This window comes from Ictidomys tridecemlineatus, chromosome 11 (assembly GCF_052094955.1).
Source record: "Ictidomys tridecemlineatus isolate mIctTri1 chromosome 11, mIctTri1.hap1, whole genome shotgun sequence".
Taxonomy (NCBI): Eukaryota; Metazoa; Chordata; class Mammalia; order Rodentia; family Sciuridae; genus Ictidomys; species Ictidomys tridecemlineatus.
The window spans coordinates 115,398,918-115,423,344 of record NC_135487.1 but is presented as its reverse complement, the minus strand read 5'-3'; the positions used below and the strand labels follow the sequence as shown (position 1 = coordinate 115,423,344).

General features: G+C 37.6%; 1 protein-coding gene across 7 annotated transcripts in view; it reads left to right on the top strand.

Annotated features, from left to right (window-relative positions):
• The window catches only part of Ddr2 (discoidin domain receptor tyrosine kinase 2), a 147,127-nt gene that overhangs the window by 11,761 nt on the left and 110,939 nt on the right, over nucleotides 1-24,427 (top strand). For 6 of the 7 annotated variants that reach the window (XM_005340954.4, XM_078027129.1, XM_040287327.2 and 3 more), the window contains one exon: nucleotides 7,323-7,440. The exons of the other annotated variant lie outside the window; for it this stretch is intronic. Coding sequence is in view for 2 of the 6 variants with exons in the window: in XM_040287324.2 (XP_040143258.2) it covers nucleotides 7,323-7,440 (118 nt within the window). In the remaining 4 variants the exon portion in view is untranslated. The remainder of the gene's footprint in view (nucleotides 1-7,322; nucleotides 7,441-24,427) is intronic. 7 annotated transcript variants of the gene reach the window in all.

The following is a 24,427-nucleotide window of genomic DNA, read 5'->3' as shown; positions in this document are numbered from 1 at the left end:
TCCACAACTTGGCTGTTATGAATTGCACTGGTATAAACATTGATGTAGCTGCATCCCTATAGTATGCTGATTTTTGATCTTTTGGATATATACCAAGGAATGAGATAGCTGGGTCATATGGTGGTTCCATTCCTACTTGAAATTTTGTGGGTTGTAAGATTGCATTTATACTTTGAAACACACTGTACAAAGGCTAAATTTGGGCTCTTTTCAGAAAAACTTCTGATCTGTTCTTTTCCTTTGGATTTAATTAATGAAAACTGTGATGGCCTCAGAGTAATTTTTATTATGCACCAAAATTAAATTAATCGCTTCATATATGAAATCTCACTGAAACCTTGTAATAATTGCATGAAGTGGATAGTTTTCCTGTTTTGCATAGGAGGACAAGTGACTCTAAGAAATGGCTAATCACATGACAAGTGACAGTGTCAGAATTTTAACCTATATCTTTTTCATTGCAACAGGTGAATTTTTACCCACTTCTTTGTTACTCTCCATGTGCCTCCACTCTATGTTGTGAATCTCTCCTTTACTGCTAATAAGCTCAACTGTTCTATAATTATCCCCTTATATGTTTGTCTTTTCCACTGAGTCAGTGGAACTTAAACTTTAGTATGCTTCAGGATCATCTGGAATATAATTTTTTTTTTCCTAAGAAAGTCAGACTCCATGCTTCTCTCCGGATTTACTCAATAAGAAATTTTACATGCAGTATCCAGGAGACCTTCTTGTTTTAGCAGCCTTTCTTAGGTGATTCTGTTGCAGGTCTCCCTCTGGCCACATGATTAAACTGTGTGTGCCTGAAGAACCATGATTTTAAAAAAATCTATCTTTGCATCTTAAAGACTGTTCAGTAAATCTTTGTTGAATAATTGAAAGAAAGAATGAAAAAAATTGTCAAGAGAGCATGTATTCTTGGGAAGAATATATTTTTGGCTAGAGCCTTGGAAAGTTTAGAGATACATGTTTAAATATCACTTAATATACCGGGTCTAGACTCTCAGAGGCCAAGTATGGCAAGGAGCCTATGAGAAGGGGACAAAAAACATGAATGTCTGTAAGAAAAAAAGCGAAAATTTCCTGGTTCTTCCAGGCTGCAATAGAAAAAAGTCTTTCCCTTTTCTAAAACTAAGTTAATTGAACTAGAAAAATTTAAGTGCCTTTGAGGCCCAGAAAGATGTTAGTTTCCCTAGTTTTTGACTTGAAGTTCTGTAGACTTGCAGTTTTCTGCATAATTTGTAGGTCTGAGGTTAATGTGGATTCTTTTATTTGGCATAATTTTTTTAGAGTACTTACCAAGTACCCTTGCACTTAATAAGGCATAGTCTTTTCCCTCCTCGAGTTTCTTATAAGATAAAAAATTTAGGAAACAGTAAAAGAGCAGAACATGTAATTGTGGAGATAACTGCTCTGTTTTTGCAAGTGCGTGGAAGTGTTTCTGTGCTCAGGGGGCTAGCAGTGGATGCTGGAAGGTAAGAACTGGAAAGAACTGGATAAGCAGGAAACAAAGAGAAGTACAGCAGAGTCTTGGCAGCCAGACTGCTATGGCTGGCTCAGTTAATAGTGGAAGATGAGCCCAGAGTAGTGGGAAATGTGCCCCAGGGAGCATGGAGAGCATTGCTCTGTACAGATGTGTTTTATGACATCCATGAGAGCTTTGGATGTTGTAGAATTTTGACCATTTCCTTCATGTGAAAGCAGATGCAGTGTCGTTCTAAGATTAATGTGACAGCAGCATGTCAGATAAATTGCCAGGGAAAAGGAATTGAATTGGCAAACTCATTAGAAAGCTGTTTTCTGAGGTCCAGACATGGAATGATAGGTTTTAGACCAGGATGGTGGAGCATGAAAGGAAAAACTAGAGGAGATGTGGAAAGGACACTGGCAAGACAGCATCAATGCCAATGTTGGACAGAAGCACTGGGAAACTCACACATTAGTCCATGTGCAGTATATGAGAACCCCAAACTCATTTTCCCATAAGAACCCCTGGTCAAAGATGAGTGCTCTAAGATTATCATTAGGATCCCATGTCTAAGTGTCCTGTGGCTATCTTACCTTCTGTTGCTGGCAGAGCAAATAAATGACTCTGGAACAAATGAGGACAATTTTTTGTTTCTTTTTTCTTCCTCAGCTGTTGTGGCTCTCCCACATGGTCCCCATAGTAAGGAGTACTCAGTAGGGGCACTTTTGCTTGGGACCTGTGAAGGGCATCTTGCTAATGAGCCAATCCTTGAAAACTTGTGGGTTTTGGATAGATAACAGGGGTTGGGTAAGGGACAGAGTTCCGTGGTCAAGTTAATTTGGAAAATATTATTAGAGAATGAAACAGATTTCTTTGCTGCAGGACTTCCCAGAGTGTTTCATATGGTAATAAACATGTTGACTGTCTAAGAGAGGTTAGCTTGCAGCACTTCACAAATGTATCAGACCATGTTTTTTTTTTTTTTTTTTTTTTTTGTAGGAGAAGCACCTGGGAGGAGGGATGCATAGCATATATTCAGAGATATTAAGTTCTGGAGAGTTTGTCTTTAAAAATGTCCCTTATACTAAAATTGGCAGTATAATGGGAAGAAACAGGAGTCTGGAATTTAGGTCTGGGATCTACTACCAACTGGAGACCTAGTGCAAGTCAATGAACCCTCTCAGCCTCAGTTTCCTCAGAAGTTTTAACTAATACAAGATGAATTCTCAAGTTTCTTTCAACCATGAAAGTCTGAGATCATGTGTATGTTCAAAAGAAGAAAATTATCTGTGATTTTTCTATTCTATAATAACTGGTGGTGGAAGCAGGAAGAGGCTCAGAGGAAAATAACAAGAACATGAGTAAGATGTGGTTTGAACCCCTTAGGTGATTATATGGTTGGGCACAGTTGCTGTGCTGGACTGATGTAACAGAGATAAATGAAGTCTGTAGTTTGTTCTCAGGCTTCTCTGAATCTAATCATGTCATGTGGCACATGGAACTATTCCAGTTGCTAATTCTCAGGGGTCACTTAATCTATCTAGTCCTGGTTTTGCTGCTTAAAATTGACTATATACTAGGATTGCTGTATGTATACACATGGATGTATAACCAATGCAATCCTGCAATCTGTACATGTGGAAAAATGAGAATTCATACTCTATTTGAATCAAATGCATGATATGTTAAGATCACTGTATTGTCTTGAGCAACTAATAAAAAAAAAAAAAGAAATTGACTATATACAGTCATCCCTTGGTGTCCATGGGATTGATCCCAGGAGTCACATCTGCAGATGTTCAAGTACCTTACATTAAATGACATAGTATTTGCATACAATCTTATGTACATCCTCTCATGTACTTCAAGACGTCTCTAGACTACTTGTAAGATCTAATAAAATGTGAATTCTATGTAAACAGTTGTTACATTACATTATTTAAGCAACAATGACAGGAAAAAGTCTGTGCATTTTCTGTACAGACTCAACCATAGTAAGGACTGATACACAGTATGCAAATAAGACACGGGGCAAATGAAGCTTAAAGAAATGCTGGAAAGAGACTGAGGACCTAGGGAGTGGCCAGAAGCTACAGCAGGTGTCAATTATATCTTCTCTGAGGCCAGAGAACATTGATTTCTTCATCTTTATGTTACCTATAATACATAGTATATATTAGGAGCTCAGAAACTTTCTTGGATGAATCAATATTAAGTTATTAAGCTATTAATCTAACCAAGTGTATAATTTGAAATAATATCTAATAAAATGTAGGTTAAATTTAAATAAAATAAGTAATAACAATCATAAGCTAGTTAAGTCTTGGTTTTGATATTTTTCCATCCATCCTTCTGTGTCTAGTTTGAGAGTGATTTTCTTAAGAACTTTTATTTTTATCATGATATTGGGTTAGTAAATTCATCAGTTAAAAACAGCTAAGGATACTTTGTGTCTCCTGTGAACTCTTTTCATCTCTCTGAAGCTTGCTGGCCTCTGTCATAGGAGGGTGATATTCTTTCTAGCTAGAAAATCAGATCCTGAATAGCTGAAAACATGGGTTTTATTGTTAGACTTGGTTTGGAATTCTGACTGCCTTTGTTAGCTATGCTGTATTGAGGGATTTAGTTAGTATTTCTAAACTTTCCTTTTTTCATTTTTAAATGAAAGCAATAATATATCTGTCCTGCAATTATTGCAAGTGCTGGTTCTACTCCTGAGATGCTTCAAAAGTGAATCATCCGTCATAAGAGTCTCACCCAAATCAGGTTGGATTTCTCTTGGTACTATGGACTTATAAGTACAAACCATACCAGGCTATGAAATTTCAGAGGCATACTAGAAAGTTAAAACAGAAATACAGGGACTGTTGTGCCCATTTTCCTGGTCTGGTTAGGCAGAAAAGAGGAAAGCAGACTTGTGCATCTCATTTTGAATCAGACAGATGATAAACACTTTAAGAAATTCCTTATTGATTGGAATTTCTTCCGCCACATTCATTTTTCCTAGTTTCCTATGTCTCTAAATTTTACCATAGAGGTCTTCCAAAAAGCCAGCTTAGTTCGGGCCATCAGATCAGTCCCACAACTCATTTTGGTTTACAGAACAATTAAAGGAGGGGCTGGGGATGTGGCTCAAGCGGTAGCGCGCTCGCCTGGCATGCGTGCTGCCCGGGTTCGATCCTCAGCACCACATACCAACAAAGATGTTGTGTCTGCCGAGAACTAAAAAATAAATATTAAAAATTCTCTCTATCTCTCTCTCTCCTCTCTCTCTCTTTAAAAAAAAAAAAAAAAAAAGAACAATTAAAGGAGGGGGCTAACAACTACTGAGCACTGAGCGTCTACTTACATGGTGGGAAGGTTTTATACATAATTATTATTTTTAATAACTTTATGAAATAGGTATAATTATCTCTTTTGTATAAATAAATAGAAGCACACTCACCTCTGGAGACTGTACAACTAGTATATTTCAGAGTGAGGAATTGAACCCAGATAGTCTATCTGGTCATTAACGTTTGAGATTTTTGATGTGATTGAACCAAATTAGCTGTATTGGTGGAGTTTTCTTTTACTGTTTCTATGTTAGGAAACTTGTAAACCAACAGGATTAGCCTTTTACCCCTTAATACTGTAGGAAAATAGCTTTCATAATATCATGCTAAGAGAAATCAAAGGTCAAATGTCTTTTATAAGTGGAAGTAGGGAGAGAGAAAAAAGGAATTGAAAAAGGGGGTATCTTAGGAAGATAGGAGGTTAATAGTTAAGAGGAAGGGCGTTGAGAGGGAGGGATATATATTCATATATTTGTATATGAATATAATATGTATATATTATATTCATATACAAAATACATATTATATTCATATACAAATATATCTCAATGAATTCTTATATATAAAATAATAATGTACTACTACTACTACTACTAATAATAATAATAATGGAAGGAAGATCAGTAGAGTAGAGCAAGTGGATCAGGAGGAGGGAAGAGGGAAAAGAAGGGGAAGGGACTGGGAAAGGAGTGAATCTCACTGTTATGTATAATTAAAATACGCCAATAGTGCTGGGGCTGGGGCTCAGTGGCAGAGCACTTGCCTAGCATGTGGGAGGCACTGGATTCTATCCTTAGCACCACCTACAAAAAATAAATAAATAAATAAAGTCATGCTGTCCATCTACAACTACATTTTTTTAAGTGCACCAATAAAATTAAATAAAATAAAAGCACCAATATTTGAATAAAAAATTTGTTTAGTAAGGAAACCAAGAAAAACTGTTTGAGAACCCTTAGACCCTGCTTTTTTCCCTCGTGATGATGTGACATTGATGCGAGAGCATATTTTAAGAGAGTTTGATGTTTGTAAACATTCCTGCACCCACAGGCTCAGACATTGTTAATATTCATTTTTCTGAAGTAGTGAGGTAAGTCCCAACTATAAAGGTTCAGTTATATAGTAACAATTTGGCTGTTTTCTCAAATATGGAAGCAATCAACTATATGTTTGATTAGGAAAGTAAAAGCCAGGAGAAAGCTGTCTGAAGATCTATGGCTCCTATTCTGGCTTTGTGAGGACATTTCATTCTCATTAGCAACTGGCCACTTGGAGTGCCATTTAGCAACACTACTGAACACCATGGCACCACGTATAGTTAAACAGCTATGTCTATTCAGTGGAATACAATAGAACAGAGGTAAGGAATGAGGCAATTAAATAGACTGGAACGGAACTATTCCTAACATGAATAACAGAAAAACCAAGGTGAAATGCATGTGTTAATACTTGATTTTTTGAGATTAAAAATATACAATTCATGGTTTTTATATACATGTAGACTATTTCTAGAAAATACTAAGGTAACAGATAACTAGTTGCCTTCTTAAGCAAGAGATGATATTCTGAGGTGGATGTGGGGTTTACTTTTCAATTATATGGGACGTTGTGTTGGATCTCTGGAAATTTCTTGAGCTTTTTTTCGAGAGGTACAAAAGACCAAATTTATTTTCATAATAACACTAAGATGTTTTTTCTTTTCTCACTCCCATTCTCTCATGAGTAGAAGGTAGAACTTTCCAGAGGTTAAGTGACATGTGATATTGCAACAAATTGAATCCAGAAGCATATATGCTAATCAAACTGTGTTGATGAAGCCAGACATTTAAGAGATTTTCAAAAACAAAACAATGTCACTCTACAATAGCATTTATTTATGGTGGTGGGGCTTTCTTACTAATACACAAATAAATTTAATAATTTCAAAAGGCATTCTATTTGCTTTAGAAGTCGATTCCCAGGAGTGCCATATTTCAGCTACTGTATGTCCTTTTTCCTGCAACGTAAGCAGCTCAGATACCTTGTGCTACCATTTTTTGTATTTCAGGTTTTTTGCACAGGATGTGACCACTGTCAGATCACTGTTCTTTTCTTTCTTTTTGTGATTCAAAAGCATATACTGCAATTTGAAGTAAATGTTTGCTTTTCTTAAAAAAAACAATGTCACTCTTCTCCCTAAGTTTTCTCTGAAGAGAAGTTTTTTTTACCTAAAAATTGTTACTGTGCTCACATTACTATTATTTAAGAAATTAATATTAATAAATTAAAAATTTTTATTTTGTTTTAATTTGTAAACATTTTAATTTGTAAAAGCTGTAATTTGTAAGACAGTAAATTCTAGGAGACATAAACACAATCTCTTTGAGGTTCTCTGGGCCATGTCTGTTTCCCTCAGTGCCTCACGTGCTTGGCAGCTTTATTGTGTAGTGGTGAAGGGGGATGCCAAGAAGGAAAGAAATGTGAATGAAGCAAAAGTTTGCAATAAAATAGAGCTTTTTCTTTTTTCCACTTCCATAAAGGAGATCTGCAGGTGCTCTGGGGTTCAATGCTCTAACAAGTTCCAAAATAATTGAAGAGAAGCCGAGGCCAGTTGTTCCGAGGATCCTGCTCCACAGAGAATGTTCTGCACCCATTGATGTAAGTAGGGCCAGTTGCTGAAGCTTTGTCAACACGTGTGATTGAAGACAGAGACAGGAGCCCTGTGACTCCCCTTGAAGCCCTCATTTATCCAGGCTGGTGTCACAGGAGGAGTTTAGTGCTTGGGTTTTGTGCTTATAGCTAATGTCAAATGAAGAGACAATGCATTTGATTATATAAGAAACCTGATGTTGAATTTCAGTTAACATTTTCCTCTTCTACAAATCTGGTTGTGATGAGACCCATGTGAGAGGCCAATCTTGGGGTGTACTGGCTAAGGATGTCTTCCCCAACTCTGAGTGGGGTATCTGGCCTCAGGCTGGGATTTCTCCATCTTTACTGGTTCCACTGGACTCTGGGGTTCCTGGATTGCTGTGTATTTTCTAATATTAGAAATCTCTTGATTTTTTTTTTAAAGTTACTTTCTTCTAGCAATAATTTGAAGTGACTTACAGTAAAACAATGCTTAATAGAAACATCAAAACCAGGAAAACAGGACAAGAGTCGATATATAATACAGTAAATGTATAAGAATTTCTAGCCCAGAGAGTCTTACTGCAGATCAGTACAACACTAAACAGGGACTCATGGCAAAAAAACAGAGGCATGATGCATTGCAGAACTTTTATTAGGACACCAGGAAGCATTCCCACATATCAAGGTGGTTTACCACAGGTGAATCTTTTTCTGAATGAGACTTCTTTGTTCAACCTTTGGTAGGCTCAAATCTTACCTACGAATCTAGACCTGAAGCGATTTTTTGAATCAGAGACCTTACGAAGCTTAAGCTCATTGAAATTAGAAACCATATCTTCTTCCTGCCTCCCTTTTCAACCCTAGCACAGAGTCTGATACGTGGAAGATGCTCAGTGAGAACCCGCCTACTTGGCACAGACTTTACTGTTTTCCTCAGAGCTTTAGAATGCTTGTTGAATGAATGAATGATTGAGTAGATAATGAGTATATGCGAGTGATAAGTGATGACTGGCTATGAGCAGGGGCTAATGTAGTATGTATATTTTTCACATTCTCCAGGTTTCTTCTCACTGTCACAATGCTCCTTGGATTATATACTGCTTTCCATTTGTTATCTGGAGAACTCTTCATTACTCCTCAGCTGCCTGTGGTGATAATTCATAGTTTAACATTATAAATTCTCTGTTTTTCACAGATTTCCCAGAAACTTGCTTTTTCTTCCCTCCCTCCCTCCTTCCTTGCTATGATAGACTCTTGATACAGGAGAGCTTAGAAGTTTTAATAAAGCCTTTATGGTATACATTTCAGAATGATTAACTCATAGCTATGCCTGACCACTAATCAGAAGTTATTGCAGCATCTCTCTGTTACATTAGATTCCCAGACATTATTTATCTATGAATCATTCTGCTTTACCTTTCAGAAACTATCATTGTGGTCTTTTCTTTCTCTGTCACTGATCTTAAATAACTATTTCCAAAAGCCATTGTTTCAATATCCAAGGCATGTACTATATATAGACTTTCCTGTGAAACCTGATTTGGGTGCCATCCAGCACCCCCACCTTTATAGTATTACACTTGGAACCTTCTCAAATATTTTGGTTAGAACAATAGTTATTGAACATTTGTGCTGTGTAAGGAACCAGGAGAAGGTTTGAGGGGCACAAATATAAATATATAAATAAGAGATAATCTCAGCCTGTGTTTGGCAGGAGCTAAAAGAAGAGAAAAGGAATAAAAAAGAGAACTATACTCAAAAGAGCAACAGTCTAAGGAAAGAGAGAGCACTTGATTCTTGGTTGGTCAAAGAACAAATGTCCTAAATAAAGAGGGTGCAGTTTGGGATTGGAAACTGGTTCTGGAAAGGAATTCAATACCTACAGGAAAGATGTGGGTCAGTCATTACAGCTGATATAGGCAACAAGGACCCAGAGAGATCTGTGTTGGGCATGTGGGGTGAACAAGAGGGAAAACATAGAAGTCTGCTTAGAGCAGAGTGTGGGTTGAAGAGTGGTGGAAGATAAAGGTGGAAGACAAAGAGTAGATGCCAGACTGGGACGTCCTGACTGTTGGCCGGGCTGAAACATCTGGACACCATTTTAGGGATTCACACCTGAATTGTATATTCTTGGGAGGGAAAGAAACATCTTTTGGAGATGTTCATTGTTTCATTATAACTTTTCCTATTTCGATACATATTTTAGCCCCAAATGTAAGTTATACAGTATAGTAATAATGTTGTCAAGTCTTCCTGATTGACAATGTATCCTGAATTGCCTCCTAAGCTTAAATTTACTCAAAAGTTCCTGCTTCCTTGTTTCTACTTTTAAAGTTTGATGAGTGGGATTTAGAGTCTCCTTTCTCAACACTCAAAGCAATTTTAAGAATTTCTCACTGGTGTCTACTTGTCTTACAAGAAAAATTCATAGTCTCATATATTAATTAATTCTTATTATATATGAGTTTTCTCTCCCTCAGATGACTGTGATTTCCTCTTTTAAGATCTGAGTCTCTGTCAGTTATTTTTGCTTTTGCACAGCAGTTGGCATATATTACACCTGTAGTATTTTTTTTGTGGGTAAAGGAACTGGGTAGTTTATGATAAGCTGCAGGAGCCCACCTGTTTCCATGTTTCTCTTCACCATTACCTTTCTTTCTTTCTTCTTTTCTTTCTAGAGAATTGTTTTCAGTAGATCTTGGCTACTTGAAATATTTCCTATTGACAGTATCAATATAACCTAAGAGCTTATTAAGAGTTCATAATTCAGGCCTCAGAATAAAGTAGAAGACATATTTTTCTTGGCATTTGAGACTTTTGTTTTCTTACACAAGTCACCTAGGGATCATGCTAAGTACAGGATCTAACATATTCATAGTTCTTAGGTAATGACAGAGTAGCTAGGCCTTAAAATTTTATACTATCAAAGTAGTTATTTCCTGTCTTAGAGTGTCCTTGGACAATATTTCCCCCGTACTGTGACACTCCTCTATACAACAGGTTTATGATAGAATTGGTACCTAGGGACTTTGGGCTGAATCCAGTCCACCAACCTGTTTTGGTAAATAGAGTTTTATTAGAATGTAGCTATGTTCATTTATCTATAGATTATGTATGGCTTCTTTTGTGCTACATTGGCTGAGCTGAATAATTATGACAGAAATTATATCTTTACAGAAAAAAGTTTACAGACTTTGACTTACAAGAAGAACCCTAACTTTTTTTTAAAGTTAAGGAAGTAGCTATGATCTTTTGCCCCTGTGGCAAAATTTGTAAGCCTATCTTAATTTGTCTCTGCTCTAGGAGAAGCTGAATCGTAAATTGTAATTCCCAAGTAGACAATGAAAAATCTTGAGTCCAGTTGATCCAAATAATGGTACCAGAGAATCTATGACTTTCCAAGTCCCATTTAATCTCTCCCTCTTAGAATAAAAGATTACAACTTTATTGAGATGTATCCTTCTTCCACAAATTGATTTCCTTAGTTGTTTAAGGTAAATTTCACTTTCCCAAGAATTGGAAAGAGTAGAAGAGGAAATTCTGAGTAGACATATGCATATGTTTGGGACCAAAAGAAAAAAAAAATCCTTGCATGGGTTGGATATAATCTTTATTTTTAAGCCTGAAAAGGTATTGTCCGACTCAGCCCATTTCTGGACTCTTCGTTGCACAGCTAGATTCAGATGGTGTGGGCTTGGAGTTCTTTTAATTCCCCTGGAGAATCCCACCACCTGTCTCTTATTTAGGGTTTTGTGAATTGTGAAATAATGGCAGACACAAGCTCCAAGAATAGCTGCATGTGTATGCCAAGCATACAGAGATGGAAGGCTTGGGCCAAGAAGCAGGAAATATGGAAGAGGGGCTGGGTTGCAGGCATCTGTTCTACAAACAGTGCAGCCGGAGGCTGTGGGAGGAGAGAGGCGGGCCCCATGCAATCATTCAAGGATGTGGGCACTCTGCTCTGATCTGCAAGTGTTGGAGATCCTGGCTATGCTTCTGGAATCAAATTTCAGTAGAGGTGGGTGTGAAAGAATTGAGATCCTTTCCCTCATCCAGAGTTATCTGAAGCCAAAGACGTTCAGTGTGGAATTCTGTGGGGAACTTGGCTGTGGCTCCAGGAGCTTTAGTTTTGGTTCCCTTCCTCCTCTTTGTCTGCATAACACAGGACACTGACAGGGTATTTTGAGAAGATGGTGTAGACATAAGTCTTTGCCTCCATTCTAGAGTATATCTCACCCCCAATTAACTCGGAGATGATAAGAGTGAATTAGGACCTCTTACACTAAGAACTGCCCGCCCTGTTGCTGGGAACCCTCATCACATCCTCTCAGGCACATTTAGCTCAATATCTCAGCTGGTCAGAATATGGGGGTTTAAAGCCAAAGTTATTGTTTGGGCTGATATTTCAGCCATTCTCTCTATTGGAAGAAGTCTAGCACATTAATTATTTAACTAATAAATTCCACAATTATCCATCTAAAAATATTCCATGTAAGGGGAGGGTGTGGGAAAAACATACACTGAAGAATCAGAGATGCTTGAGTTTAGATTCTAGATTCGTGAGCTAACTAACTCCTCATTGAAATTCTAATTCAGTCACCATGATTTTTCTCTCCCCATTCCACTTTCCCTGAATCTGTGCATTGGAGTTATTGAATGTTTCCTTCTCTCTGCTTTTGCATCAAACTTTGCATATGATGAATGGATATTCATCATACCATGTTACATGAAAATCATTAAGTGTCTGCCTTTCTCCCCAGATTGTAACGTTATTGATGGAAGAGAGTTTTATTCATATATTTTTACCCCTACTGCCTGACACATATTAGCCATTAAACGTATGTTTATTATACTGAAAGGTACTCATTATGTAACTTTACTTTCCTAAAACACGGCTTTCTCTTATGTAAAATGAAGGTGATAAAGATATACTTTGTGACTTTGTTGTGAGGATAAAATTATGTAGTGTTCAGAAGAATGTTCTGTAAATATGAGGTACTCCTGGATTGATTTTAATGTAGTAGAAGACAATAAGATATGTGGAAAGCATGCAGAGATGTCCTAGACCACTTTTTCTAAACTGAATGATTGATGGGGGAGGATCTGGAGACTTGTAAGACATAATTTCAGTGAATGAATTGACACTGGACAGGGCTTTTATGTCTCTCCCAGGAGATTATATGCTTATAACAGTAGAGACATATCATATTAATTTCTGAACTTCTTTACTCTTCTAGGCACAATTAAGAATGCCAATATTTGGGCTGGGATGTTGCTCAGTGGTAGAGTGCTTGCCTAGCACACGTGAGGCCCTGGGTTCGATCCTCAGCACCACATAAAAAAATAAATAAAATAAAGATATTGTGTCCAACTACAACTAAAAAATAAATATTTTTTAAAAGAAAGCCAATATGTAATAATTGTTTTTTTTAATTTTTAATTTGTTCTCATTAGATATAAATGAGTAGAAAGCATTTTGACACATCCTACATAAATGGAGTATAACTTCTCATTCTTCTAGTTGTACATGATGTAGAGTTACACCAGTAGTGTAATCATGTAAGCATATAGGGTAATAATGTCTGATTCATTCCATTCTCATCCCTACCCCCACACTCCCTCCCCTTCCCTCACTCCCCTCTGTCTACTCCAAAGTACCTTTATTCTTCCCTAGCCCATTCCCTCTTACTGTGAATTAGCATCTGCATATCAGAGAAAACATTCGACCTTTAGTTCTTTGGGATGAGCTTATTTTGCTTAGCATGATACTCTCTAGTTCCATCCATTTACTAGCAAATGCCATAATTTTATTTTTTAAGGCTGAGTAATATTTCATTACACATATATACCACATTTTTTAATCCATTCATCTGTTGAAGGGTACCCAGGTTGGTTCCATAATTTAGTTATTGTGAATTAAGCTGCTATAAACATTAATGTGGCTGTGTCAACTGGGTCAAATGGTGGTTCCATTCCAAGTTTTCTGAGGAATCTCCATGCTGCTTTCCACAGTGGTTGCACCAAATTGCAGTCCCACCAGCAATGTATGAGTGTACCTTTTTTTCTGATCCTTGCCAACATTGATTGTTGCTTGTATTATTGATAATTGCCATTTCTGATTGGAAAGGGTGGAATTTCAGTGAGTTTTGATTTCTCTAGTTTTGAACACTTTTTCATATTTTTGTTAATGGATCATATTTCTTCTGTGAAGTGTCTTTTCAGTTGCTTAGCCCCTTTGTTAATTGGGTTGTCTTTTTGGTGTTAAGTTTTTTGAGTTCTTTATATACTTTGGAGATTAATGCTCTATCCGAGGTGCATGTGGTAAAGATTTTCTCCCATTATGTAGGTTCTCTCTTCACGTTATTGATTGTTAATAATAATTGTTTTTATGATGGGCTTTGCAAAGCTAAAATCTTCTGTACCTCAAATCTTTCCATATCTGTAACTTGTATATGCCCTATCTTGAGAAGGTGAATGGCAGAACTATTAGACTGAAAACAAAGATTTGGAAAGAAGAGTTGAGTTTGAAACATGTTGAGTGTGAAAGCGGTTCATCAAGCATGACATAGAACATGTACAGATTCCATAGTGCTTAATGCTGTGGCTTGTTCGTTTAAAAGCACATGATAAATATTTATTGATTCACTGTGAAATTTTGGATCCCCCAGTCCATGTAGGTAACAAAGAACTACCACAGATATTTGAGCAGGGTTGTAAGATAATATGAATTTCTCTCCAGGAAGACTTGATCTTGCTGTTGAAGGTAAGGAAGATTGGAGGGAAAGGAGTTGGGGGTTGGGACATTCCTTAGGAGGTTCAGCAAAAGAGCAAGTGAGCTGTAAAGGAGCCAGAAACAGACCTGTGATAGGTAGAATAGGGAGGAGGGGACTACACAAGAGACTGGAGATTCAGCTTCCTCCTCACTATTATTAACCCTAGAGAAATTGCCTGGTTCTGGGAGGAGCAAAGACCAGCCTTCTCTGGCTTCAGAACAAAAGGCAATGATTGCATCCAAGGAGAGATAATGAGAAACACACAGGCGGTGAGGATCAGGAAAGCACCATTAATCTTGTTGCAAAACTGCACTTTCCAAAGCCCTGGGCAAGGCTGCAGACGTCTCAGCATGAGGACTTGGGCCCTGTACTAGGAAATGCAAAATGGAATCCCCCTTAATAAATCACAGACCTGATAATATCCAAGAATCTGAGAAACTGGGAGGGCAAAGGGGTGGGGCAGTTTCTGAGGAAAGAGAGAGGAATGAAATACCGATGAGAAGATAAGAGAAAGCAAAGATGGAAAAAAATGGTCAAGGGTTGAGTAGACTAATTTAGATATTTTTTCCCTCTACAAACTAATTTTCTAGAGACTTTGATCCATATACAAAATATTTATTAATTAACGAAAAACTGTTAGAACAGTTGAAGTTACTTTCATTAAATAAAAACTCTTATTCTCTCCAACCCCAGAATTGTACACATACATATTATTTTTACTTATTAAATAATCAAAGATGGAAGTCAAATAGATAAGATACATGAATGAGATTTAAAAATGTCAATATTATTTGATTTAGGAATTTTGTTGTTTCTACTTAGTTTCATTTATCAGTTTGTTCCTGAGGGCAAATAATTGCAGGTTTGCTATTTGAATTCTGTTCAAACATATAAAATAATTTTTTTTATAACCTACATGGAAAACAAGGTCCAAATCCCTTGGACTGCTATCCGAGGTCTTTCAGAGTCAATTTCCAATGGCTCTTTCCATTTTAGTTCCTTATATGTATTTTTTATTCAAATCAAAAAACCTTCATACTCACGATTTCTTGTATATGTCCCAACTACCCATTTCTACCCATTTGTTCCTGGGGACATTTTCACAGAGCATGTGTTAAAGTCTGTAGGTAGTAGTCTCTTTCAGCAAGACCACGGTGATATGGTGTGTGGTCCTGGCAAGTCAGTTTAGACTCTGGATTTTAGACAGCGCACTTGTAAAACAAGGGAGTGTAATAGGTGGTTGTCCAGGTTCTTTAAAGTTCTAAATTTTGGTGAGCTTTGTCCCCTACTGTCCTAGGTTTGCTCATTCATCTGTCTGTACCTCATTTCAGGTTGTGACTGCTGCCTTAAGTGGCCTTTCTCTTCCTCTCCAACTGTCAAACCCTGCACTCCTTGGCTAATCTTTTATTTTCTTCTTGACCCTGTTGTCTATATTTCTAATTAACAGGGACTATATGTGTGATTCCATTGTCCCCTCACTCATACTGCCTTTGGTCAAAATCATGGCATATGCCCGAGATTCAATAGATAATACCATTTGGATAATTCAATCCCATGGTGGTGGGGGAACCTAGCTGAGTGAGGTTTGGTATGAAAATGCATATTTCCTTAAATCTTTGCTTTATGGTCCAATAGAGCCCAATCTGTGTCCCAGTTGCTAAGGGCAAAGGAATATATAGACTATTTATTCCAATATTCTTAAGAAAAAACACACAGAGACCCATGATAAATCTGTGTTTCTTTATTTTGAGTCAGAGGATGTTTTTTCTTTTCTTTCAAAGCCAGCATATAAATATGCACTTCATAGGACCTACCAGGGAATAGGTTCCACTTCTACCATTAGTTTAACCCTATATTTCTTGTATGATTCCAAACATGACTAAAGACTTCTTGCTCCTTCAAATTTCTGCAAATACTTTGGTCCTTTCCTTTATCTTCACCACTCAGATCCATGTTGGACAGAAACAATGACGACTGGAGGAAACTGAGTGTATACCCAAACACCAAGAGCATCTTTGCCATGTTCCCGCCCAAGGGGCATGGTTAGAAGGAGGTGATCCAGAGCCATCTTCTGACTCACCCTTCCCAAGAGTAGCCAGGGCAGATGGACGCTTCCCAACTGTTTACTCTTTCTCTCAACCCCATGAAGCATTCTTTCTCTTTCTGTTTCTTATTAATAGCACAAGAGATTAAAAAAAAAAAAATCTTGGTGTAGAAATCTTGCCATATTCAGCTTTGCAGTTCTTTTTGGAATCAAGTATGGTGCTAAACACAGGGTAGGCATTCAGTAAGTATTTGTGGAGTGAATGAATGAATAAAGGAAGGACAGACAACTTTGATGGCAATAGGGGTAATGTGAACTGTGGGAAGAGTATCAGGTCGTAGTCAGAATGGGTGATGGAGGATTGCTCTGACTTACTAGTACTGTAACCTTGAATAAGTCCCTTCATTGGACTTATTCAAGTCCAATGGACTCCCCCTGCTGTTGAAAAGGGAGTGTGTGTGTGTGTGTGTGTGTGTGTGTGTGTGTGTGTGTGTGTTGGGGTTGGGCGTGGTAGTGATTAAACATGAATACCTTAGAAAGAAATGTATGTAAAATCATCTGGTCTGATTGCAAGTGAAGGCCTGCACTTTATGTAGCTCTCCTTCCTCCTTTTTGTTGGTACTAGGGATTGAACCCAGGGGGGTTCTAATTCTGAGCTGCAACTGAGGCTGGCTGCAAACTTAATATACTCCTGCCTTAGCCTCCCAAATGGCTCCTTAATTTTTTTTTTAATTAAAAACTCTGAAAAAATCACTAAATAATACGAAGGTTTAAACATATCGTTTAAGAATTATATAAAACGAGAAGTAAATTTTTCCATCCTAGCTATCTCTTCTAATTCCTCAGAGTTGACTACATTCCTTGACATTCAGGTTTGAGGCTTACCCTTCCTGTCATCTTCCCAAAGTTCCTTAAAATGGAACTATTTCATATCTATGTATGTAACTACCAATGATTTCTAAGTCGCCTACTTTTGGAACAAAGACAGAAATATTCATTGTTTTAATAAACTATAAATTACTTATAGTCCCCACTTCCAGTATTTTGTGATTACAAACATTATTGCAATGAACCTTCTTATGCATTTATATTTATATGCTTCGTTGTTGCAGTTACTTAAGTATTAAGGCACATTAACATGTATCGTTCCCTTGACTCATAACCACCATGAGAAGCAAGGTAGAAATTGTTGCTCTGTAAAACAGATAAAGAAAAAAGAGGGTGAAGGGAGCAAGTGAACTGTCAGGAACACACACAGACACATACAGCAAGATTGTAGCAGAGTTCAGATTTCCTAGGGCCTTGAATTCTAGTCCACAGCTCCTTTTATCCCACTGCAATAAAGCATGAGTTGAGAGGTAATATCCACAACCAGGCAGAGAAGGGTGGATCAGTGAGCAGGCAAGCACTTTGAATTATATAAAGCATACAAACAAAGAAACAAAAACCAGCAACAATAACAACATCAACAAACACCACACACAAAACCACACATACACACTCACACACACTCAAACTCAAGGCCAAACACATTTAAAAGATTGTTGGAAGAGATATACCAGTGGTGAGTGAGGAGCCAGCATAAGATGAGTTGTTCTTTAATGAGCCATCATCTCTTTTGCAATGTTCTCAGTATGATGTACAAATGGTGAGGCTGGTACGGGTTGCATAAATGTGTCAGGGGATTTACAAAGGACTTTCCAACAATCCTACCAATGTCACTGTCCCCCTCTCCCAAGAGAAGTGTCTAGGGAGGGCCCATATGCATGTGGTTAGGATTGGCCTCAATTGCCACCTTCCTTAATTATCTACAGGAAATAAAAGCTATTTTATTAAAATTCACAGATGCAATCAATTGTCAGAGTCACTGGAGACCAAGCATTTCTCAGTGGTCAAGAGCATGGGAGAGAGGCTGGCAGGAACAAGAGCTAGCCAAAAAAAAAAAAAAAAAAATTAAATAAATAAAAGAAAGAAAACTAAAGTTTTGGGAATTTTTAATGTTAATTTCTTCTAAGTTTACTTTCATATTTTTCTTTTCTTTTCAAGACTTTCTTTATTGGCCTGATTTAATTGCCTCCAAAGTACTTAACATCTGACTAGAAGCAAGAAAAATGTGCGAGAGAGATGGAATTTAATACTATTATGGATTACCATGTAGTTATAATTACTCAAAAATATAAAATGACTCTCACAAGTGCAAACTTGTTAATGTGAGCATTTTATCAATATTAAAGTGTTGTTGTTGTTTTTAAATAATTTCAACCAACTAAAACAATGCAAACTAATGAACATAGTAGGAAGAAAATCTTAGGGAGACATGACTGGGCCTAGGGGAAGAAAGTGAGGCTCTTGTCTTGGGTACAAGCTATAAGAGGTCTCCAAAAAATTTAAGGACCAAGAGAAAATATCTTTTTTTTTAATATACATTTTTTGGTTGTCAATGGACTTTATTTATTTATATGTGGTGCTGAGAATCGAATCCAGTGCCTCACACCTGCTAGGCAAACGCTCTACCACTGAGCCACAAGCCCAACTCAAGAGAGAAAAATTATCTTTTAATTCGGTACTTAATATATCAATCAGCAAAGTACAGTCTATGAGCCGAAAACCTATTCATAAATAAAACTTTACAGTAAAGCCACAGAAAGTGAAGTTATACCAATAAGGAGAACTGAGCTCATTCTTTGACCTGTGGAAATCCTGGTTAATCATTTGACGGTTACACACATGTGACTAGCCTGTGCTTTAAGGAAAAATATTTCTGTAGAAAAAGAATAATTTGTGATTTGAGACTGAATTCACAGTTAGCCAATGGAGCTCTTCTATGGTGCTTTAATTTCAGACCAAATGTTTACAACCATTATTATCAAATAGGACACTTTCCTGGTGGAGGTATGTGTTTTGAAAGGAACTAAGTAACTGAGAGGCATATTTCCAACTTAACCCTTTCTGCTTCTTTGGCTTGCTTGCTCTCCTTATGCATTTCCTTCTCTGCGCTTTTAGCAGAAGTACTCAGAGCCACGTGTATGGACAAGCTATCTTGACTTCATATAATGACCAGCAGCTTAAGTGGTTTGTAAGCTATTTTGATGGATATTATTTATCAAGTCATTTCTAACTCTCTATTCAAAATACACAAACCAAACATATTCCAAGAGACAGTAAATAAATAAAATAATATACAAATGGAAAGGATACTGAATTTGACCATTTCTATTCATTTCTTAGGGCTGCCGTAATGAGTTGCCAAAAACTGGGTGCTTAAGACAACAGAAATTTGTTGTCTCACAATTCCTGAAATTCAAAATTCAAAATTCAAAAATTGTTGCCTCTCGGCTGGGGATGTGGCTCAATCGGTAGCATGCTCGCCTGGCATGCGTGCGGCCCGGGTTCGATCCTCAGCACCACATACCAACAAAGATGTTGTGTCCGCCGAGAACTAAAAAAAATAAATATTAAAAATTCTCTCTCTCTCTCTCTCTCTCTCTCTCTCTCTCTCTCTCTCTCTCTCTCACTCTCCTCTCTCACTCTCTCTTAAAAAAAAAAAAAAATTGTTGCCTCTCTATGCTAGAGAGGCATCCTGCTTTGACTCTTGTCCCTTATGCTGGTGCCTGCAACCATTCCAGTCTTGGCCTCTGTAGTTACATAGCCATCTTCCCTCGGTCCTTCTCTGACTCTATGTCCACCTCTTTCTCATAAAGATCCCATTGGATGAAACCTCAATCCAGATTCCTCATCTTAAACTTCATTTCCAAAGAAGTTCCCATTCACAGGTACCAGAGGCTACGGCTTCCGCTTATCTTTCTGGAATGGGGGTACAATTCAACCCACCACACTATTAAACAGTGGGGGTTTAACTTAGAGGCAGTGGAAACATATTACCTGTTTGCAGGAATCTGGCAGTGCATTGGGAGTGTAGGCTTCTGATCTGATTTAAGTACCTAAAGAAATGCAGTTTAGGTCCATTGGGATGCATATCTTACAGTGTCTCTTCACAGACATGATGAAAAATAAGTGTGGGGGTTTTTAAGGGTAGTCCTGATTTCAAGTATTTAAAAGACAATAACTGAAAATATTTTTACTAAATTATATTTTCCTTTTATGGATATTTCATTCTCAATATAAGCAATTTACTATATCATTACTAATATAACTAGGATAACTTTTAGAGATTTTTCATATAAATTCACCTACTAGGGGAAAGTGTTCTTTGTCAGACCCAGTATCCTGATTTTTTACTTCATGACACATGACTATTGTTTGAACCTGTGAGGTTGTCAAAAGCTTGGGAAACAGACTATTGAACACCATTAGTATTTTAAGTAAGTTGAGTTGTAAATGGGAACCAAATATATTTTCTCCCCTATTTTTCAATACTGCCAAATTCTAAAATTGGAATGTTAGCCTCTTAGTGAACATGCTTGTGTAGTTTCAGTTAATTGAATCAGCAATAATAACAATATTTTAATTGTATATCACTAATCCAAAATTACTGTATGATCAATAAATATGCCATTATAAAGTAAATAATTCAACAATAATAGCTAATACTTATATTGAGTGCTCATTGTGTACAAGGGAGAGGTATCGATCTCTTTATATGCAGCATTTTTCTTTTTCTTAGGAATAAAATTCTGTTTACTTGGGATTGAAATGCCCTACATTGTTTTCTACTTTTGGTTAGAATCAGTAGCCCATTTAAGAGAGCTGTCCATGGGTGGGTACAGTGCTATGTACCTGTAATCTCAGTTATTCAGGACGAGGACTGCAAATACAAAGTCAGCCTGAAACTTGTTTGGCCAGTCCCCAAATTAAAAAAATTAAAAAACAAAAAAGTTGGAGATGTAGCCTAGTAGTCAAGTGATCCTGCGGTCAATCCCCCTTAACAAACCAACCAACCAACAAAAACGGGTATGGGTAAACAGTGTGTTACTACAACAGCGAAAAAAGAATTTTTCTCTTTGTCTGAATCCCCAATTAGAGAAAAACCATCTCTTTCTCTTCCATAGTTTTCAAGTTTCTTTCAATTGCTCCGGGGACTTTTCAGAGATGTCAGCCCTGTATTCAGAATCACCAGCTTCTCACCTACCTTGAAGAAGAAGCTGTTCTTTTTTTTTTTTTTTTCCCCTTCTTTTCTTTCCTGGCTCCAGCTCTGGATTCTGTGGGGCTGACTGCTCTTAAGGTCAGAGCCACTACTACCACTGTCTCCATGGCAACCACACCTCCTGCTCCATCCAGTCAAGGACATTACCCAGGAACAACTATTATAGTTGGCTACATCAGAACTGTACAGGGACAGCTCTGAAGTGCCTGAACTGCCCGGTCTGGTCAAACCCTTGTTGTCATGGTCATCTTCTTCTTTTAAAATCATTTATTCTAATTTAGTTATACATGACAGCAGAATGCATTTTGACTCATTGTACACAAATGGAGCACCAATTTTAATTTCTCTGGTTGTACACCATGCAGTCACACCATTTGTGCAATCACACATGTACATGGGATAATAATGTCCATCTCATTACACCACCCTTCCTACCCCCACACCCCCTCTTCTCCCCTCACTCTTCTCTGCCCAATGCAAAGTTCCTCCATTCTTCCCTTGCCCCTGTCCCACCTCCCCATTGTAGATTATCATCCACTTATCAGAGAAAACATTTGGCTTTTGGTTTTTTGGGATGGGCTTATTTCACTTAGCATGATGTTCTCCAACTCCATCCATTTAACAGCAAATACTATAATTTCATTCTTCTTTAAGGCTAAGTAATATTCCATTGTGTGTATATACCACAATTTCTTTACCATTCATCTATTGAAGGCCATCAGGTTGGTTCCACAGTTTAGCTATTGTGAATTGAGCTGCTATAAACATTGATGTGGCTGTGTCATCGTAATAGGCTGATTTTAAGTCCTTTGGGTATAAACTGACGAGTGGGATAGCTGGGTCAAATGGTTGTTCCATTTCAAGGTTTCTAAGGAATCTTCACACTACTTTTACAGTGGTTGCATCAATTTGCAGTCCTACTAGCAGTGTGTGAGTGTACCTTTTACTCCACATCCTCATCAACATTTATTGTTGCTTGTATTCTTGATAATTGCCAGTCTGACTGGAGTAAGACGAAACCTTAGAGTAGTTTTGATATGCATTTCTCTGATCACTAGAGATGTTGAACAGGTTTTTCATATATTTGTTGATTGATTGTATATCTTCTTCTGTGAAGTGTCTTTTCAATTCCTTAGCCCATTTATTACTTGGATCATTTGTTTTTGTGTGTGTGTGTGTTAAGTTTTTTGAATTCTTTGTATCTCCTGGAGATCAGTGCTCTGATGTGCAGGAGGTAAAGATTTTCTCCCTTTCTGTGGGCTCTCTCTTCACATTATTGATTGTTTCTTCTGCTGAGAAGAAACTTTTTAGTTTGAACCATCTCATTTATTGATTCTTAATTTTATTTCTTGTGCTTTAGGAGTCTGGTGAAGGAAGTCAGGTCCTAAGCTAACTGATGAAGATTTGGGTCTACTTTTTATTTTTTATTTTTTCTATTAGGCGCAGGGTCTCTGATCTTATTCCTAGGTCTCTGATCCACTTTGAGTTGAGTTTTGTGCATGGCGAGAGATAGGGGTTTAATTTCATTTTACTGGATATAGATTTCCAGAACATTCTCCAATGAATGTTTTTGATGCCTTTGTCTAGTATAAGATAACTTTATTTATGAGAAATCCTCATCCTCTTAATGCCACTGTCTGGGTTTTTCAGTAAAAAGGAAGCATCATTTTGATTCACTTTCCCACTGGAATCCAGTTCTGTCTGGTGTTTTCAATGCCTCTTAGAGAATGCATATATATCATATATACAGATATTTCCTGTCTTACTTCAGGATTCTTCTCCTGAGATGTGTTGGCTAGGGCTGGCATGAGTGAGAGGACTGGGGTGAACTTGCTGTCACCCTTGCCACCAACACAGTGATGAGTTAATTGGCCAAACCTGTGGTCTCAATTCTCTTTCTTAGAGCAAATGATTTTCCCTGGAGGCGCCTCAGTCCTTCATCAAATAGACTTCTAGAAAATTCTATCTCAAAAGCCTTCCATACGTGCTAGAACATGTCTGAATCTCACTGTGAACTCAAGTTGGGTTCTATCCTGCATGCCTGCAGTGTGGACTCACGGCTGGACCTCCGGCTCACCTGGAAAGTTGTTGTGAGAGCCACAGTCACTGGACACATATCAGAAGAGTTGTTTTTAATTTTCCCAAGTTTTAAATGGTTAGGAGCTTAGTGAGACCCTCAGACTCATATCCTCTATCTGCTTTCCTTGGGGCTAAAAAATATCCACCTTTACTACAGATTTCCCTTACTCCAGCTAAATAGAGCAGCTGGAAAGAATGCACGAAGGGCTGGTGCTTGACTGGAGTCAAGGTTTCACAGGTCTGACCTAGACCTGGCAGTAGAAGGGAGAAAGTGTGTTAGGTGCCTCCATTTTCCCTTTGGGTACCTCCATAGAATTTTGTGACCTACTTTCCTGATCCCTGTCCTCGAGGGCTGCTTTCTGCCACCCATTCCTCACTTCCTTACTTAGAGACTTCTTGTTTTTTGTAGGCTCTCCTCCATCTTAGAAAAAACTGAAATTTTACTTCTGTCAAATGAATCCTCTTTCCTTATTACCTTCCTTGTTAACCCTATAGGATAACTGGGAAAGTGTAATTCGGGCACCGTGCACGCACTTAATAAAGTCTGTGATTTCAGGCTGTGGTAGAAGGCGCCCCAGGGAAGGCAGGCAATCTGACAGTCATTTGTCACAAGGGATGGGTAGCTGTCCCCTTTTGTATCTCTGTCATCTAGAACAGTACCTTGTACCTAGTAAGCAACTCATTAATTAGTCCTGGTTTATATTTTTAATTTTACTTTTGATTGGCACATAATAATTGCACAAATTTATGGGAAACTATAGGGGGAGGTGGGTGGTGAGAGGTGAGTCAACTGGTACCATGTCAGATAAGAGAAATAAGCTCCAGTGTTTCCTTCCACTGTAGGGAGACTATAATGAAAAGTGACACACATTTCAAAATAGCTTGAAGAGGGAATTATAAGTGTTAAGGCTAGAAAGAAATGATATTTAATAAAGGGATATGTTGTTTATCCAAATTTGATCATAACACAGTGTATGCATACATCAAAATATCAATAATTGTTTACAGAAT